We start from the raw sequence: 20,440 nt of genomic DNA on the forward strand, positions 1-20,440 counted from the left end.
AACATGTTTATTTCTGCTGTGAAGTTGGACATTTTAACATGGGGGCTTATGGACTTGCTGTAGCCAGCCTCAAGTGGCCATTTGATGAACTGCAGTTTTTGGCACTTGCCATTGGTTTCACCTCAGATTGCCACTTTGTTGAGACATATTTATATTTAAGTAACGTCTCTCTGACACTGTCAAACATTACAAGCATCATAAAAGTAGACTTTATGGCAGAGCAGTTGTATTGGGTTACATTATGTGTACCTAATAGCTGCGAATGGCACGTATAAAGCTATTTTTACTGGTTATAATAGTGACTCGTTACACCTTTATTTGTATTTGATCCTTCCAAAAAGCAGATCTGAAAAGTTACTTAATTGTTGCTAATAGTGTGAGTGCTCATGTAAACGACTTATATATGTAAATGGGGACACTGAAATCAGCTCCAGTGGAACACGTGATGCTTCTGAATTTGGACTATCTGTGTGCTGATGCCTGCATTGTCTAATTATCACAGCAGGACAAAAGCCATGATTTTTTCTAAACTTGGATATCGCTTTTGAAATGATGAATAGGACTCCCCGTGACACACCATTTTGCCGTTTGACTCCCAAACCCCTGTATCTGTATCTTGTATTTAAATGGTTCCTTATCGGTTAGTACAAAATGAGATAAAAAGCAAAATGTGAAACAAAGCTCAGACATAATTCATCACAGTGCGGTAAGTGCTTAGTTGCAACATCAGCACTTTGTAGTTGGTGTCGATCCCTGATGGGAGACAAATGATCTTAGTAAGTCCATGAAGTGAGACACCAGTCTTCTTTTTAGCGTGATGGAGAGCTGCAGTGGTGCAGCTGGCACCCAAGGAATACAGTTTGCTATCTCCAGCAAGTACATACTGGCATACAGACATGTTTACAAAACAGGGATAATCCTGCTGGGGTCTTTATTCACCCGTCAGGGCTTATGTGCAATAATGACCAGCTTGCACCAAAGTGAGCTATAATAGTCTGACACAAAATTGTATTTTATTTCTAGCAGACTTTGTAGCTTCTTCCAGGTATTGGTCCAAAACACCTGTGGTGCAAACCCTAACAGTCCCTCGGTGCTCTGAGCTCAAAGACCTGGCAGCCCAGCTAACAAACTGAGTTAACATCAGCTAACAGCAGCTATAGTTCACACACTGTCCATCAGAAAACTCTGTACATGACAGAGAGGAGGAGGAGGAGGACATTGGTTGGAAATTTAGAACATTTTCGACACAAAATAAGATCAGATACTACTTTATTGATCCCACGAACGGGGAAATTCACTTGTTAACAGCAGCGAAAAATAGAAACCAAGGAGGGAAACACAAGTGTACATATTTACAAAAAGTATGAACAGGAGACTACAACATGATCAGGTGCAGGTGTTGTAAAGTCTGACCGCCGCAGGGATGAGGACCTGCGGAACCTCTCCTTCTTCACCGTGGGTGTAACAGTCTGCTGCTGAAGGAGCTACTCAGAGACCCCACAGTGTCATGTAGGGGGTGAGAGGTGTCGTCCATGATGGATGTCAGCTTAACTAACATCCTCCTCTCACCCACTTCCTCTGTGGAGTCCAGAGGACAGTCCAGGACAGAGCTCGCTCTTCTAATAAGTCTATTGAGTCTGCTCGGTCCCTGTCCCTGCTGCCCCCTCTCCAGCAGACCACAGCATAAAAGATGGCTGAGGCCACCACAGAGTCATAGAAGGTCCTGAGGAGAGCCCTGCACACTCCGAAGGACCACACCCTCCTCAGCAGGTGGAGACGACTCTGGCCCTTTTTGTAAAGTGCATGGGTGTTATCAGTCCAGTCCAGTTTGTTGTTTAGGTGAAACACGGAATTTGTAGCTCTCCACCACCTCTATGTCCGATCCCTGGATGTTCACCGGTGTGAAGTGGATGTTTTCCTCTGGAAGTTTACAATTATCTCCTTTGTCTTGCTGGTGTTGAGCTGAAGTAGTTGGTAGTAGTAGTAGTTGGTGGTGTGTGACTTGATGCCATAATGTGTTATGTACTTATTGCAAGTGATTGTACTTAAGTCCAGAAACAGACATACAAGAGGTGGGAACGACAGAGACACCATTCACCTGCATCAGTGTAGCATCAAAATGATTTAAATCTGTTATTTTATAGTAGAAAAGTTACACAATGGTGCTTTAAATCTGAAATTACAAGCGGGCACTGGCCAGGTTGTTCTCCCCCACTGTGAGAAAAATGAAGTCTAGTTTTTCAGCTTTCCCTCTCCTCTTCTCCATCCTCTAATAAACTGCTCTGAAAGTTGAGTAGGGGAACGTTAGCTGACACTCTGGAGCACAACAGCTTTTTTCTTGCACATCAAAACAGAAGATGTTGTATTAAACTACAAAAAAAAAAGGGAAAGGAAAAAAATAATTGTCCGCATAGACATAACCACAGTGTCCCTGGTTCCTCCCCAGCCTTTGTTTCCTTTGTTAATTCCCCTCTCTTTCCTCGTGTTTTCTGGGTCTCTCATTGTCAGCTGTCAAACATTGCACAGATTGTACAGTTTAGTACAGCTTGCAAAGGAAGAATCCTGTATTATTCAGTCTTGATTGTATTCTCATAACCGTAGCCACTGAGTCATAGTAACTATGCACTCACCTCCTCCTTTGTAGAGATTCAGAAAAAATGCACCTTTGGCAAACAACATTTCAGGGCATGCAACACAATCCTCCCACAGCTTTTCAGATAAACAGGATTTTTCCATAAATCCTTTCGGACACTTTGACCAAAAGTAAACACACAAAGTAGGCCTCCGGATTAGCCAGTTGTGTTTTTTTACTTTATTAATCCGCATTTAACCCATCCAGGCTGGCACCTGTTCGAACACACACATGCACATGAGCGGCAATCCTTTTTGAGCAGCGAGAGCAGGGATTGAACCACCAACCTTGGGGTTATTGGACGACTCTGATTTTGCAGTCTTGCAAGAAAATGAAATGATTAGTCTAAAAGAGAAACCTGAGGAAAAATCAATAATGTATTTGTGGGTTGGATGTAACAATAAATTTGAAACTTATGGGAGGCCTTATTGTCTTATGGGCTCAATCTTAGTTTTAGACCTAAGAGAATAAATTAAAAGAAAGCTAACTGCTAATATTTCAATATACAATCAGCAAATGCTGTTGTGTTTGTGTGTGTTGCGTTGATTTCAGCATCATACCCACACCTCTGACACAAGTGTGGTGAGTGAGGAATTACCTTGTATGTCCTCCTGCGTCCACCAGGAGAGCTGGTATTTAGGACTTGTGTTTGTTTCATATATTCTTGAGTATTGCTCCTCTGTTCAGTTGCTTTAACGAGTTGTAACATTATAAACTGCTTCAAAGAACAATCAAGCTGAGTGACATTTTTCCACAGTTGCAGGTTCAAGGGTTTGTGGCTGTTCTGAAAGTGAAAGTTATTTCGAGACGTCTTAAAACTAAGGTCAGACTGAGTGTCAGTGAAAACGAGTCATCTTCATAAGCACCATCTTTTTCTATAGAGACTTGTCCTCTTCTTGCTCTTTTGCTCCCTATTTTTCAGCTCTCCTGTACTCACTTAAAGAAGTTATAGTTCTCATTGAGCCATGGCATAAAATGTATTTAATACGTTTCCTTTTATCCTGCTTCTCTGATCTGTCTGCCAGTTACCCTTTAGTTGGATGTATGTCTTTTCTATTAGACACTGGTTTTTACCTTCGTATTCCTGTATGGGGCAGTGAACTTGAGGGTAGTTAAAAAATGATGACTCCTCGGTATGAAACCTGCAGTGGAACATGACTTCGTATCTAACAGAAAAGTTTTAATCTGTCACATACAACTCGCTAAAAACATGGAGATAATACAAAAACTCTTTGAGTGAGAGAATTTACAAATACCCATGTGCCAAAAATTGTGCTTCTTCTCTCAGTAAGAAGATTTCATGTACTGTACAGGCTCAACAGAGACCTTGTGCCTGTCATATTAATATTAATATGAATAATTACCATCTTGTACAGGGATTTGTGGCTGAAGGCTATTTGTTATGACAAATGAAATCTAAATGAAATGCCGCTTTTGACATGGTAACATACGGTCATACTTTAACATGCCAGTATGAAGTGACAACTGAGCTGACTCTAATGTAAAGTCAATAGGTTCTCATTTGATTTTTCTGCCTTTGAAAGACAATAATAGCAAAAATACATTGCTGAGATGATGCACGTGATGATGTATCGTTCTACATGTTAAAAATGTATTGCAAACAGATTATGCGTGCAGTAGAACTGAAGGCGTTTATGTTTGTTTCTACACATTGAGAAGGTCACAAACACACCCAAGTACAATCAGTGAAACAGTTTGGAGTAAAATGTTCTTCCTGATAAATCCTGAGCATCATCAGAGCTGTCTAAAAACAATTATTTAAATTAATTCTGTTTTCTCTTTCCTGTCAAGTTTTTAGTTTTGCTGCTTATTATAATATTTGCTACAGTGACATTACTGCACGTATGGAACATTTTAAATGACTAAACAAAGCCTCTCTAATCATTAACGTAGGTCTTTGAAAAAAAAACACTTGTACATCAATACAACATATACAAACATCTATAGTGTTTTTTTAAGAACGTAGCTTAGATTTATTAACAATTCTACGTCAGAATCGGCAGAGCGAGTCCCTCCCCTCACCAAAAAACAGTGAGATAATTAAAACCAGTCACTGAAAAACAAAAACTATGAAAAGGAAAATTTAATTATGTTTGATGTTTGTGTTTTCTTTTCCAGTTCACATTTCAGTTCAATGGTAAATTTAGTTTTAATTTAGCCAAACTTGAAAGTCGCTGTTCCAGCTCTGTAACCAGGCTGCTGTATGTCTGTGGTTGATAAGTATGTTTTTAAAAATGGGGTCACCCAAATAATCAGTGCTATTTCAGTTAATCTGATTAACTTGGCCCCAATCCCAAAGAGTGCAACAGACAGTCAAAAGCAAAAGCGTCATTATATAGTAATTTATTAATTTTGGCGAATGTCTTTTGAAGGGCAATTTACAGCTTTTACCGGAGCCATAGAACAATACTTTATAATTACAACATTTACAGGTGCAGTTCAGTTTGTCTTTTTACATCAAACGATGGAGATGAGCTGTGAAGGGAACACAGAATCAATGCATTGAACACAGGCACTGGAGACAAAGCAAAATACTTCTCATTGACTTGGCCTGTGGGAATGCATTTGTCTTAATCAGTCGCTGAGCGTCATGACACACGCATGACAGCTCGTCATTGCTTTACAGCAACAGAAGGACCGACAGGATTGCCAAATACAGTCAAGCAAAAGCATCAAAAAACTGACACATATTGTCATCATTCACCTAAATATCAACGCTGCCACACTCGTGGCATTATCTGATAGATATACTTAATGTAACAGTTCTTTAAACTGAAAAAATAAAGAAAAAAAAGCAGACCCTAAACACAGACAAACACCACGGTGTGTGAAAATAAGCGGATGGAGATTCAGTCACATGTGGAGCAAAAGCAGTTTGCATTCAAACTTTTCACTCAGACTCATTTGTATTCCGCAACACTCATCCTATAATAGAAAAGATAAAATATGCAAATTTAGGGACGTAGAGTGCTTGGAGATAGCAATTTGAAGGTTAAGATTGATTCAGCAATATCCACTATGTTTCTATATCCAGACGGAAAAATGGAAAGAAACGTTTTTTTTGTGTTTTTTTTGAAACAAGAAATGAATTAATAAAAGGTTACTGAAAAAAAGTAAAGAAAGGAACTCCACTGTCTCAAAGCACTCCTCTCTTTCAACAGAACAGAGTTGTGAAAAAAGGAGAGCAGTGACTTTAATAGTACCAGAAGTATCGAGTTATTCCAAATCTTCAGCGGTAAACTCTTAAGTGTTGTTGAGGGTGGCTGTGTCTCTTCCATTCTTCTGATACAACTACTTCAGTGCTCCGCTCCAGATCTCTCTGCTTCAGTCCACCATGAAGGACACAGCTGATTTCCTGTATCAGTGTTCTTAAAAACTGTTAAAGATCATTAAGGTTGCTTATTTTGGGCGGGGGGGTCTTTTTTTGCTCTTAACCTTGTTACTAAAAATCCTGCAACTTAAAACAAGAAAGAAAGAAAGAAAACCCAGTGAATGTGACATGACATTTGTTTGGATTTGAAGAAGCATGTTCATGAATAATTTATAGAGCCACTTCCAAATAATAAATAAACAAATGAATAAATAAACAAGCAGGCAAGCAAACATCAACAAACACATTTTTTCCCCAGTATTTTTTTTTTTTCCCCGTATAAATGTCTCTGGTAATCCAGTGTCCAATTGTGTGATATTCTTGAAAAATAGTCCGATACAAGTTATTTACCACACTGTTGTTTTCCAAAAGGATGTGGATAAGGAACAGTGTGAGGATTCTGACACATGTAGCTGGCAGCTGTAGACAAGTTTGCACCTGTTACAGTCAAACTAGTCACCAACGTGTGTGACTGAAAGTCTGGCAAAATATAGAGATTTGAATCCTGCTATTAGTTCTCATAGACAAGAGACTTCCTCAGCTGTCAATAAACACATGGCAGATGTGATCGCTCCTGGTCACTACCTGATGGAAAGTTGTCTTCCTGTGCCGTAAACTCTCCGTTTTTATTCTCTCTCGGTATTCTCACACAGTCACAGTCCCTCCAGCATTGAAAAAATACATTTTAAATTCTTAAAACTAGCCTTTACAAAGCTGTTTCAGTTCTCTGATGTGCTTTAGCGTCCATAACACACCTCCAGGGTTCTCGTGGAAAAGCCTGATGGACTCGTCCAGCTCCGTTTCGGTGAGATGGGTTCTTTCCGAACTGGAGGAAGAAACCAAAATGGTGGGACGGTGGAGGGGGGGGGTAAAACGGTCTCTGTCATGATACTGTTTCCTGCTCTGTGTCCTGAACACAGTCTTCAAAGACGGGGCCTAAAAAATAAAAGACCAGTGGTACAGGCATTTGGGCTAAAGCACGGTGGCGTTGTGGCCCTCCATCCTGGGCAGCCGGGGGTCCTGCACTGTTCCCATGGTGACTAGCAGTGGACGGCTATCCTCGGACATAGCCGACCGACCCAGGGACACAGAGGTGGGAATGGAGGCCACCCTCTGGTGGGCTGCTGAGGATGGCATGGAGATGCCTTGTTGGGGTAGAGGGGGTGGAGGAGGGGGGTTCGGGTTACCGTGGGCGGCCTCCATCGGCATGCCTTGATCCTGGTAGCCGTAGCCGATGTTCCCACAGGGGAATCGTCTCAGTCTGTAGAGGGGAACTGGGGGCAATGCGGCTGAATCTAAAAGCAGAGGGGACTGGGCAGCAGGAGGCGGTGGTGGAGGTAACAGAGGTCGGCAAAGACCCTGCTGCTGCTGCTGTTGCTGCTGCTGATGGTGCAGCAGCTGGAGTTGGTGCTGCTGCTGGAGCTGATGCTGGAACTGCTTGTGCTGATGCTGATGCTGGAGGCCCAGCGCCCCCACCACCTCAGCCACAGTCCGGCCTACATGCTCCTGCCCCTCGCCAGGCACCCTACCACTGTTGCCTCCTGCTCCCCCCACCCCCGCCTGCCTCTGCTGCTGCTGCTGCTGCTGCTGCTGCTTCCTCTGCTGCAGGAACCACGAGCCGTATGTCGGGTTCCAGAGACTGGTGCTCTTCCCGTTGTGGCCATCCTTCTCTTGTGGATGGCCCTGGGTGAATGCCAGGTTGATGTGGCCCCCGTCAGGGCCTGGCTGGGTGGTGACATGAGGTCCCTTGGCAGTGAGCATAGAGGTGGCTGCAGAAGTGGCTGTGTTAGTGGTTGTCATGGTGATGGAGGTCTGCGTGTGAGGCTGCTGGTGCTGGTGGAGGTATGGCTGGGGCTGGGCTGACATCTGTGCTTTGGCTTCCGACGCTGTGCTAGTCACGACAGTGTGCTCCCCACCTCTCCGGTTCTCTTCTGTGGGATAGGATGGAGGCGGCTGTGGAGCCTCTCCATCAGGCACCTGGGCATTCACCAGCACGGTCGGAGCTGAGGGGTCGTCAGAGCGTGCGGGTACACGCTCCTCCTCTTCGGGGACGGGTCCATACTCTATAGGCAGGGGCACGTTCACCACATCAGGGTCCTAAAATGTAGTCAAGAGATCAGAGTTGTAGTTTTCCGTGTTGTCACTAATGTTGATGCTTTTTTCTTTCTTTTTTTCTTACACTATTACAATTAAGATGCAAGTACAATGTGAGTAATATATAGTCAGCAGTTTTAAAAATGGTTCTGACTACTAGACTGAAAGTAGGAGCTGCTCTCTCAGGAAATGATGTAGCATTAACTGATTTCATATTAGAATGTGAGGTATGTCTTTTGCTGAAAACACGGCACAGTATGAAGATAACAAGGAAGCTGTGTTCGCGGTCGTCATGGCAGTCGTTCTCTGCGTATTGCACATATGTATGTGACATAAGTTCAGTTTGTTACATGGTACACCTTGTGAAACGCCGGCAGTTTGATTAGGTTTAGGAAAATTCATGTTTGGATTAAGAGAAGTTTTTTTTTTTTTTGGCCTTTTTGAGCTTTGGTACAGACAGCTGAAGAGTGACAGGAATGTGGAGAGAGAGAGAGATATAGGGAATGACATGTGGGAAAGAGCCGCTGAGCCGGATTCGAACCCTGGGCCGCCACAGCAAGGACTGAGCCTTTGTACATGGGGCGGATGCTCTACCAGCTGACCTAAACGACACCCCTATAGTCTATATCCGGGGTTCCCAACCCGCGGACCGGGGTCCGGATCCGGACCGGATCGCCATATCATCCGGACCCGAGATTAATTGTAGAATTTTTTTTTTTTTTTTGACAGGCGAGTCTATTTCATGCCGTAACATTACTTTCCCCTATCCAAGCACTGCACTGAGCAAGCATTGGAAGGTACCAACCAATCGTGTGAGAGTCATACTACCCATGTGATTCTATCTAGCCAATGAAATCGCCACCTTGAATTCAGAGCGAGGTGCTACGAGTGAGTCTCTGTATATCTTTTTGGAATATCCCAGTCAAATTTAAAAATCTTACACAATGTGGGCAAAGGGATGCTTTCTGAATGTAGTTCATACATAGTTAGTAGTAGTAGTTCAACATATAGTTATCCTTTATAAACAACCAACGGAGGCTTTGAGTTTACTTTTGCAGTTCAAATCAAGCAAAATTGACGCTCAGATTTTTACAGCATGCTCTGTTACCTGTAAGCAGTAGTCGATTCTCTCCAGGATGGTTGAGAAGTTAGGCCTGTCTTCAGGCTGGTGCTGCCAGCTCTGAGTCATTATGCGGTACCTAAAGACACACATGAACACACACACACACACACACGAGCAGAAATGTCAGTGTAGAGAAAACAAACAGAAAGCAGAGGCTGACCATCACCATCCCTCCTGATCATTTACCAAATAAACTGAATATTCCTAATAGTTGTTTTGAATGCTTCAGGCAGAAATGTGCCAAAACTCCCACCGGTTTGAGTGAATATGTTAAACGGGTGATGAAGACTACAGGAGAAAAAGTTATTTCCTGAGATTTGGTTTATGAAGCCGCTGCTTTCATTAAATCACTGTGTGTCCCGTCGTGAGACTGTTTCAAAAATTCAAATTAAAAAGAAACACCGCAGGGCCATGTGTGTTTTTTTACTAACATTTTCAACATGTGATTTGGGTTTACTAAACGATACGAGGAGTAATCTGCAAAGCTGAGGACGACAGGTGTGAAGGATAAAGATGTGGAATCACAGAGAGGCCAAAGTGTGTATGAGAGAGAAAATGTGTGTGCGTGTCTGCCAATATATGTTTTTGAACCGAGTTGGCAAGAGAGAAAAAACACGGCGTGATATGGAGATGGTCTTTAAGCTCTCTATCAGCTCCCCCATGACTTCGTCTAAATTGGGAGGCAAACATGAAAGCAAACTGTCGATGTGGTTTCCATATTTAAAGCACTGAGCGCAATCTTCCATAACGCCTTCTAGGTCACAGCTCACTTACGTGTCGATATCATCGGAGCCTTTCATGTTCACCTCTGTTTGTTTGTGCGTGTTTACAATGTATGCATAATATACAGCTGAGCATCCTTATTCTCGTTTCTGTTCTGGAGAAGTTTAATTAGACCTCATGGGATCACACTCTCAGCAGCATCTGTGTGTGGATCTGAACTTACACTGGCCCAGGGCAGTTTTTAGGTGGGTCCATTCTTCCACCATTGGTTACAAACTCCAACACTTCCTGGTTACTGCGACTTGGATATGGCATATAGCCCAATGAGAAGATCTCCCACAGAAGAACCCCAAACGACCTGAAAGAAAGCAGACGATGAGAGGGTGGATTAGTTACAGCGAGAGAAAGAAAGCGGGCCAGACGAAGGACAATCAAGTCATAAATTATCAGCATCATCTGCGCTGGAGCTGTAAAGGATGAGAGCAGAGGACAAAGAACGAGATAGAGACGAGACAAGGAAGAGAGAGAGAGAGAGGAAAAAAAATATTGCCTGGGATCAAAAGCGTTGAAGGACGGAGGGAGGTGAAATACAGAAGGGGAGAAGAAAGCGGGCAGGTTGGGACAGCAGGCGTCTGAGTGTGAAATATAGGAGGTGAGATCACACAGAGGGCGAGCCGACGCCGGTTAGAGAGAAGCGTGACAGGTACTCACCACGTGTCTGTTTTAGATGTGAAGATGCCCTCCATGAAGGCTTCAGGTGGCATCCACTTCACAGGCAGCATGGCACGGCCCCCCTTCCTATAATAGCTTGCCCTGCACAGACAGACACACACACACACACACACACACACACACGTTTTGAATAGTCAATGTCTTGATGACTAACTGTGGCTAAAAGTAATGCAAAATGAAAATGGAGTGTGCAACACCGTCACTATGGCAACACCACTGGCCTCAAAAGCAGAGGATGAAATCAAAAAAAATTCTAACATCGGACAATTAATTCACTGTTTGTCGTTGGCTGGATCAGCACTCTGATCCCATCGCATTTTCAGCGGCGTGAGGGACCCTCTAAGAACTCCTTATCTCGCAGAGAGGAAGGAGAGAGATTTCTCGCCAGGCCGAGGCCCCGACTGAGCCATTTTTTAATGCCGTCGGTAGAGAAATTATCTGATATGTGCTCCATCTGATTGTTGCTGCTGATAGAGGTCACTGCCTGGTTCATCTCTCCCTGCTCGAGGCGCACAGCGAGGGACAGACGTGCGCTGGGGTTCTGCATCGGCTCCCCATCCCCATCCGTCACAGCTCCGGCACGGGGGAAAAAAAAAACGGACACACATCAAGATCCGAGTTAAGTGGTGTCAGCTGTGTTTGGCCGGGAAGAAGCATCGCTCTGGCACCGTTCACTGTTACAGGAGAGTAAATCTGTTTACCCCAAGTGATTCTGTCATGAAAATGACACTTTCTGTCCCCCAAGCAGTTGTTTGTAAACATGTCAAGTTTTTTTTTATTTATGATAAATAGTACTGCGATAGCCTGCAAACACTGTTCTGTGACTGGAAGGGCTTCCTCTTTTGGGAGTAGCAGTAACACTTCTCTTTGCCTTTAAAATCCGAACATGTAAGTGAAGCACCAACTGCTCTGCTGGAGATGCACATGGCTGCGCAGGAAAGGACTATAATCACTGTGGGCAGCTCCCAGGTGTGAACGTGACGCAGGATGAGAAAAGAGCATTGTGCTCTGTTACGATCCCTGGGCAAATGAAAGCTTAAAAAAAAAAAAGAAATACAGAAAAAGAAATGGATGACAGACAATTACAGCTTAGATAAAATATGGGACGAGCAAAATAATAAAAAAAAAGGTTTTGGCAGCCTGAGCTGCTCAGATATTGCATCCAAAGCCTGGGCTGCATGACCCATCACATTTAGTTTCATTTAAGGGGGATTTCAAGTTGATTACAAGCTGTGCTCTTGTTCCACCAGAAGCTAAACTGTCTAAACTGTTTAAAGCATTAAAGGTTATCTGTAAAATAATAAGTGTCAGGAAGCTAAACCAGATGTATTATTGTGTAATGTGCACAATCCGCAGCTGAGCTTGACCTTCTTAGCTGAAGCAGGTGAGGCAAGTCAAGACAAAAGAAGCTTAATTTAGCCTTTTTGGAAATATTTACTGTTACTGGAAATTCAGGTTTGAAGGTTAAAAGAATAAATCGACAACTGTATTTTCCACAACGATCGACTCGAGGCACATAGCAGGAGCTGGCACTCATTTTTTGGTTGAAATCAAAGCAGCTGTGTGTCTTCGGGGGCGCTGTGAGAAGAGATGAATATAGATGACGTGCTGTCAGATAATATGGCTAAAAGGGAAATATATACTTAGCAAACGATTGGCATTAGAAGTTAGCCTTGAAGAAAATTACACATAGTCAATGAAGCAAAGAAAACAATCACTAGTTGAGTTCTGCTTGCTTGACAGATTAGTTATAAAAACCACCGCAGGGCAGTCAAACGGATCCCCGCCCAACACTTAAATCTATCACTTAGAATAACACGATCAATTCGCTGATGGGAATCAGTTATCACCTCTATGTTTAAGCCTACAATTAGAGGATTGAATCCTGACGCTATCTTCTCTGTTGTGCTTCCCTTTTCCCAATATCCCTCTAATTTTCCCATCTATCCCAATATAGAAAATAGTGAAGGAAGCAGACTGGCATCAAAAGATGTAATTAGATCACACAGCTGTCGCAGTGGGTGCTCAATGAAACCTGTGCATGTTGGCTGATTCCACTGATGAGGACTTCACAAAAACCAGGCTGCAAACCTCCTATATATTTGTTTCTCTGACCTCTAAACAAACTGATCAAACAAAACTTGGCGCGCTGCTATTCAATCTGTTATCTGCCCATTAGAAAATATGTTGGAAAGATTTAGGGATGATAGAATGTAGAGCATAAAGACTGAAAATCCCCCTATCAGTGGATCGACTTTTTTTTTTTTTTTTTTTTTTTTAGCATGGGGTTTATGGACATATTTATTACACCACCAACACAGACTGAAAGCTGAGCTGCAGATTAGGGAGGCTTAAATATACAGTCCCTGGAAATCTATAGCACAAATGGAGGTGTTTTATGCTTTTTTTTCTTGTGTGAAAAATTCAGTGGGCAGAATGGAGGCTGGAACACAGAGATGCATTCAAGGCAAAAACTAACTGTGAGAGAGAGAGAGGCATCGAGCAGACTGTTGAATGGAGAGACAATACTTGTGTCTGTTCTTATGTTGTTCTCCCTTCACTGTGTGTGTGTGTCTGCATGCTGACAACCTGAAGTTGTCAGCTACACACTACTTATGATAGGTCAGATGAGAATATGGTCATTTAAGGCAAAAATACCCGTTCTTTTCTGAAAGCACAGTGAATCTCTCTCTGTAGCGCCGGCTGTTTACCTCAGGATGATTACTGACCGGCAGCTATTGTTTACCCAGCTTTATATTTTATATTTACCACCGCATTACCAGTGTGCAAGCAAGCGAGACTGTGTGAGTGACATTAGGCCTCGTCCTGCTCCTTCACTGTGACGTCCACTGTGACGGCCTCAAAAGGACTCCCTTTTCCCACACACATGAAACGGCAAAAATAATACACCGACGTCGGCTCCCGGCATTGAAGCATTGTGCGCTTAACAACCATCACGCCCTCTCAAAATAATAACAATGATAATAAAAACTCCCGGCACCATGGCTCCAGGCTGAGAGATAAAAACCAAATCACATGGAGGCACCTGAAAAACTGACATCAGCAATTAAATCAAGCGCTCCTAATGCGACTCCCGATGGCTATTGTAAAACTGTCTTTCCGGGATGCTCTGAGAGAGTGACTTTGCTCTTGTGTGACTCTCTATTGGATGATTCGAAAGTACGACGTTGATGCAGCTGAATGTTGTGACATATGTCCCCTGCTCTAATTTCTTACCAGATGAAAGGCTTGGGAGATTTCCCTGCTGGATTGTACATTCATTGAAACGGTGTCACGTGAAACTGTTGTAGCTATAGAAAAAGGTTGAGGAATAATGAGGTGCCGTTGGGGTTCCAGATGAGCTGATGCAGAGTAAAAGAAAGCATCAGTACGAAGTGTGGGTGATGGAGAATAAAAACACTTTAACATCTGAGCTTCAACATTTTAAAATCACGTAGTTGTATTGTATGTATGATACCAAAAGCCACTCAAAGGAATAAAGAGGAAGAACATTGTCTCTGTCCTGTTGTTTAGGAAAACAGTATGAGTTTCAAATCTTCAGTTTTGGTTTGTCCTGTGGTTGAAGAATTGTACATACCCAGAATTTCACTTGGGCAAACATGGCGAATAAACAGTTTGAGTTGGGAGACTGTTGAGAAAATAACGGCAATAGTTTTTGTTCAAACTGCTTTGGTAATGTTCAGAGCCAAAGCGCGATGTGTAACATTCGTAGAGCGTAGCGTATCTCATTTCTTATTTTTGCCATGAGGTTGCATGAGTTTTTCTTGCATCAGTCAGCGAGATGTGCTAGTACTGTACCTGTAAATGTCTCGAGCCATCCCAAAATCTCCGATCTTGGCCATGCGGCCCGTCCCTTTGCAAGTCAGTAGGCAATTGCGAGCTGCAATGTCCCTGAAAGATAAGAAAAACACACACCGAGTGTCATGTTATTGCATGCACTTGCAATAAGACATAATAACACACGGCTACCGTGAGCCTGAATGATGTGATTTTTATTATAAGTGGATAAACTGTATATAAGAAATAGACATACAGAACTTTGACATTCACATATTCTGGTTCATGCCTAGTTCACAAGTAATTTCATAGATTTTCCATATATTTGCATCTATATGAGAGCTTCATGTATGAGACACCTACAGACGCTCCCCTGTTGGATATGAAGTTCATTGTAACTCATTGTCGCCCCTGGGCAAGATGGAAAAGTGTATAGTTTCCTACAGTGCCTTTATAACTCTGCCCACATGGTGCATCCAGAGTAAGAAATGTTCCACAGTGTATCTACGCAGAGTGGGTTAGAAGAGAAATTTCATAAAATTAATATTTGCACTGTATGGGGTTGGTCATTCTTTGAGAAAGCACAGTATTATCGTGCTTTACTCCTGTCTGGAGAAAAGGAAATGGAGTCCCACACATTCTCATCTGCTCCCCGGGCGTCTTAAGAAGTGACACTGTGGGCACAATGCTCCTCATAAGACTAAAGACAAGTTTGCACTGGGGCCAATAAATACCCAGAATTGAACATGAAAATAACATCATGTGACGCTGTGCTCAAACTAGATCATGAGATGGGGCACGGCTGGAAAAGAAAAACTAGCAGCGCTGCAAACCACAGCACTGAGCAGTGCCTGTGTGTAGACAGCAATACTTTGTTTTGATGCTTTGCCGCCACACACTGAGTAGCTTGGATGTGAAATGACACAATGAGGATAAAGTAATAGTTCAGACTGATTAAAATTGAGGGCTTTTTAAAACGGCACTGCACTATGCATGGTTGCCCCACTTATATATAGCAGAAGTGTTTGAAACTATTCAACTTATAATTTTATAGTACTACTTCAAATCTGATATTAAATAATTTAGAATGAAATAAGAACAATATTGTGTTTAAGGCAAGACATCTTTTTGCTTTTCAGTTTCTCTCTATTCTCTCATTTTCACTTTGCTTGAGTCCCGTTTAAACCCTAGCAGTAATTGTCAAACCAGCTACGGAGAATTTACTAAATTGTTGTATCCTGACACTAAATCTTCAAGCAAAAACGATCCATTTAGGCACATCTCGGCTACTTCAGGAAGATTGAATGATTTATATTATACTGTAGCACACACACAGACTTTCACAAGTTCCTTTCTCATGAGCTGCTGCAGCTAAATCCAAGTAGTCCTTGTTTAATAGCTTGGAAGAATTCGTGCAAATGAATTGCTCATGCTTGTATGCAAGGACGAGCCTTGAAATGTAGCAGTAGCTGTCCCAGACTTGCCAGCTGATGGCTTAAGGGAAGGGCACAGTGCTGTTGTTCATGCAGCACAGGCTGTTATTAAAATAATGTTAACTGGCTTTACACTGTAGACCTTATTTACAGTCAATTTTAACTGCATCTTAAAAACCCATTTGACTGCAGCACCGAGAGAACAATCTGCAGTATTAGTCTTTTTTAACACCAGGTTGCATTAAACTAGCCGACTCTCTTCAGAGCGCTTCCTCTCTCCTCAGGTGGTTAGTGTGAGTACCAAGTCTGTTGTAAAATAAAGTATCTTAACAGTAAATGACATGACCCATTGGCCAAAACAACAGATAAACACTACCACAGAGAAAAGAATAGACACAGAGAAGAAGAAGGAGTAAGTTGTTCTCAGACAGAATTAACCCTGTGATTGAACCTGCTGGAAAACAGCACAGCTGATCATCAAACGCTGTAATCCTTCTGAAAAAACTGTATTTACTGAGTAGCGGCTACTCCTCCACCACAACCTGCCCTTTATTCAACCCTAAGTAAACACACCTCTGTAAAAATGTGGAATTAGCCTCAAGGACAGCGTTAGGGTGAATTTTAATGCAGGTTTGAAGGCAGAGAAGTGGGCTGTATGCTTACGAGCATCCAGAGAAGAGTCGGCCATTAGGTGGATTGATGGGGCTTTACTGTGCCACGTTGGGGCAAACAAGGTTTAATGGGCCTCGTTTGTCATTGGCCAATTCCCAGGAAGTCAAACAGACATGAAGGAATAGGGATGCACTTTAATTGTGTTGATGCGATCGTAGAAGCAATTTTGACCTTTTCCCATTTTGACATGCACTTGACTTTCCTAATATAATAGATCTTTGCGAGACAGATCCAAGAGAACGATTTTAAAATTCTGTAGTCGCATCCTCCGGTTCACCAACCGCTGTGAGTACGGGTGTGGAAGGGGCACTCTGTTGACTTGCGCCTTGGATACAGACCATAAAAAGGCAAGCCGGCTACCCCATCTGCCTGCTCTGATGCTAAACTCATCACTTGTCCTTTCTGCTATCACCCGAAAGGCAGAAGGCATGCAGAGTCCATATGTCACACTCTGACGGATGCAGTCAGCTCATAATGACTAGAAGTCAGCAGATGAATGTGGGAAAGTCTGTTTGTTGAGTTACTATATTTTCTCATGCACATTTGCAGTCCATATGTATGTTTGTTTAGGCCAACACACTGTTCTTTGCATGTATAATATATGCAGAATGTGTGATCATCTGGACAGGTACCTGTGTATAAATTGGTTCTCCTCCAGATACTGGCAGCCCTTGGCGATGTCTCTGGCCACGTTGAGAAGGTCCACCATGGTCAGGCTGGACGGGTGCTCCTGATCACACAGAGAAGAGACAAAATGTATTATTTATGATGTGGATTTAGAAGAACAGAAGTAGTACACAGAGTGGTTGTACAAAAAACATGAGTTTGGATGTTTGGAAATCTGACTGATCTAACTTGAGTCACAGTACGTTCAATTCTGGGGCTCTGGTCAAAAATGATAATGTTCACTTGAGCGTGATGTAGCAGTGTGTCTCACCAGCCGCGGTCTGGTCTCCCTCAGGAAAGATTTGAGATCTCCTCCGGCCATCAGCTCCAGCAGAATGAACCTGGGCATTGCCTGCAGACTGACTCCTATACAACGCACAATGTTCTGATGGCTGAATTTACTGTGGGGTCAGAAACACAGCAGGGGAAAGAAATGGCTTTGTTGTGAGACTTTTTGAGAGACAGAATTTTGCTCAAGGTTCATTTATTTGTCATTCTACAACACAGGACTGCTAACCCTAAACCAATGAAATGCTGTTGTGGTAACTTTACGCTACACAACAAACTATTTTTGCAGAGGATGAGTTGAGGAGAGAAGTTTCTCCGTGGTCTGGTGGTATGGCAGCAGATACTTCTGTATCCTTTGCCAGGATGAACAGGCTGTTGCTCTCACTATCCTTTGGGCTCTGTGCAGGCACATCACCTCACTGATTGATAAATGGATCTCAATGATCCTCTGGGTGGTTTTAATCACCCTCTGCAGAGCCATCCTGTCATGGACTGAGCACGTCCCACGCCAGTGCCTAATGTTGTCCAAGTGACTCTTACCTGATGATTAGAGCCTCCATGAGGAAGTCCAGTTCATCTTGCTCAGAGCAAACCTCAGGAAGGGTCTGTTGTAAATAGAACAAACATGTTAAGATCTATATACATTACATTCTGTATGTAATGCGTTGACATTGAACATATAAAAAGAAAATCTGTGCTGTAACGCCTTTAACTGAAATAAAAAAAAACTGCTTATGTTCAACTTTAAGATTTCCTAAGCTCAAAAAAAAATATTCTGAATATAAAAGTGCATGATGAGTGATTAGTGTAGATGCCTTGAAACTGAAAAACTGTTCTTCAGACTGGTTGAAAACTCACCTTGACTGCCACTTGCAGTGGACTCGGTTCACCTGGTATTCCCACTGCCAGCCCTTCATAGACTTCACCAAAAGCACCGTGACCCAGACCCCTGAAGACACATTAACACATTTATTATTTATAATGGCATTCATATTTTAGTATGTTACACTAAAACTTCCACACAGAGGAGACATATAAAAGTGTTTAAAGCAACATTCTATGACTTTTCTATTGACACCTGTTCTTGTACTTTGTGCTCCAGGTAAGTATGTCATGGACCACCAACTATTTTACTGATTTTAGTGAAACTGGATCATATTTTATGGAGAAAATGCTTTCTGGTTTTCCCTCTGATGTCCTCTGGCTGCTCAGCCTCAACTCTCTGTGAGAGTTTCTCTCAGAGTTTGATGGACAGTAAAGTAAACTGCTGCAAACTATAGCTGCCGCTAGCTAATGTCAGCTCAGTTTGTTAGCCAGGTTGCCCAGACTATGACCTCAAAGCCCCGGAGTGTGTTAGTGTTTGTACTACAAGTGTTTTGGACCACCGGGAAGAGGAGGTTTTCAGGCCTGGGGTGCAGGCGAGGGCTGATGGGAAGCAGAGCTGGTGTCATGCCAGAACCGTAACTGGGCAAGCCCGCTAACTAAGCTTAGCATGGACATAATGACATAGGCAAAAAGACGGAAGAGGACGTTGGCGGAGGAAGCTAAGGACAGAAAAGGAGAGAGCAAGAAGCCACCAGACAAGAGTAAATCTGGGGCTAACTTTTAGTTTAGACAGATGCTTGATCATAGGTAAAATAATCATAACAAATACACATGTACAGCAGTCCAGAGATTTACATGTCTTAAATATACCCTTGCCAAAACAACGATCACTGAGCTGAATACTAGGTAGAGAAATCAGTAAAAAACAAAAAAAAGAGCCATGGAAAAAAACAAAGAGATGCTAGTCAGTATTCTAAATGAGTAGCTCTTCAACTTTCCAACCTGCAGAGGCAAATAACTGTCTCTGCGTGACACCCTACTGCAGAGAATCAGAGTGTAGAATCGTGAACTTTGACACCAAATTATAGTTTTGATTTTCCCCTTTGCAGCTTTTTCACTTGATTCATAACATGCATTAATCTAGATGCCGGGGAATATTCATGGGTCCATAAGAAAGAGGGTTTCTCAGCAAGATTAAGTCTCAGAATGATAAACTGGTGAACTATAAACACATGAAAGATGCATTAAAAATTGAAAAGAGCCCCGCAAAAAAAAAAAAAAGATTTCTTAGCTGCTGGGATCACTGCAAAAGACTCATCCAGTGTGAGACTTCACACCTTATCTAAACAGCTACAGTCCACCGTATTTAAATACTAATAATTTAGTACTAATGGACTTTCATTACAATTACAGTGAGCTGCACCATTTGTCATAGGTATCCTTGAGTCAGTAATTTCACCACAGATGTGGACAGGTCCATTCAGCTCACAACTTTATAATGATGAGGTCATATTGTCCCAAGAGACGGAAATAATGTCGGTTGTGGACATTTAATCTTTTCTCTTTTACCTGGTCAGGGAGATATTACGACGCGGCACTTCCTTCAAGTCGTTGACCGATGCCGTCTTGCCGGCGAAGCAGTAGTTGGGGTTGTAGTCGGTCATGATGGTGGAGGCTCGCAGCTTACTGAGCTTGCAGTCTGGACTCTGCAGCTCCAGCTGAATAGACTGCAGCTCTGTGTGTTTACGTCTGTACACTGGTGAGATGGAAATGAAAGTGGAATTTGATTTCACTACTGAGGTATCCACAATTTCAAAAAACAAACACAACCTTGAATCCATCTTCTTGTAGAAAATGAAGGCTGGCAGCCAAAGCGTACAAAGTGGAAAGCTTTTACAGTTATTATTTCTCTTGCTTGCTTGTACAACAGTATTTTTTTTATGAAATTCCTTTTGTGTTTGTAAATTATAGATTCCTCCTAATCTGATGCCGGATTTGTCTCTCTGAAATAATCAGATACATGTTTCAGAATTAAACCATGGACATATAGATATATCTTCACT

The 20,440-nt window shown here is 42.5% G+C and overlaps 1 protein-coding gene across 3 annotated transcripts in view; it reads right to left on the minus strand.

Moving 5' to 3' along the window:
- Nucleotides 1-6,087: 6,087 nt before the first annotated feature.
- Nucleotides 6,088-20,440, minus strand: part of alk (ALK receptor tyrosine kinase) — a 302,582-nt gene continuing 288,229 nt past the window's right edge. For all 3 annotated transcript variants that reach the window (XM_027274896.1, XM_027274895.1, XM_027274897.1), the window contains 10 exons: nucleotides 19,947-20,133; nucleotides 18,411-18,501; nucleotides 18,093-18,157; nucleotides 17,536-17,665; nucleotides 17,231-17,328; nucleotides 14,515-14,607; nucleotides 10,675-10,776; nucleotides 10,187-10,321; nucleotides 9,226-9,316; nucleotides 6,088-8,120 (listed from right to left, as the gene is read on the minus strand). In XM_027274896.1, the coding sequence (XP_027130697.1) occupies nucleotides 6,996-8,120; nucleotides 9,226-9,316; nucleotides 10,187-10,321; nucleotides 10,675-10,776; nucleotides 14,515-14,607; nucleotides 17,231-17,328; nucleotides 17,536-17,665; nucleotides 18,093-18,157; nucleotides 18,411-18,501; nucleotides 19,947-20,133 (2,117 nt within the window). In that variant the 3' untranslated portion in view covers nucleotides 6,088-6,995. The remainder of the gene's footprint in view (nucleotides 8,121-9,225; nucleotides 9,317-10,186; nucleotides 10,322-10,674; nucleotides 10,777-14,514; nucleotides 14,608-17,230; nucleotides 17,329-17,535; nucleotides 17,666-18,092; nucleotides 18,158-18,410; nucleotides 18,502-19,946; nucleotides 20,134-20,440) is intronic.

The sequence above is a fragment of the Larimichthys crocea genome, chromosome XXIV (assembly GCF_000972845.2).
Source record: "Larimichthys crocea isolate SSNF chromosome XXIV, L_crocea_2.0, whole genome shotgun sequence".
NCBI lineage: Eukaryota > Metazoa > Chordata > Actinopteri > Sciaenidae > Larimichthys > Larimichthys crocea.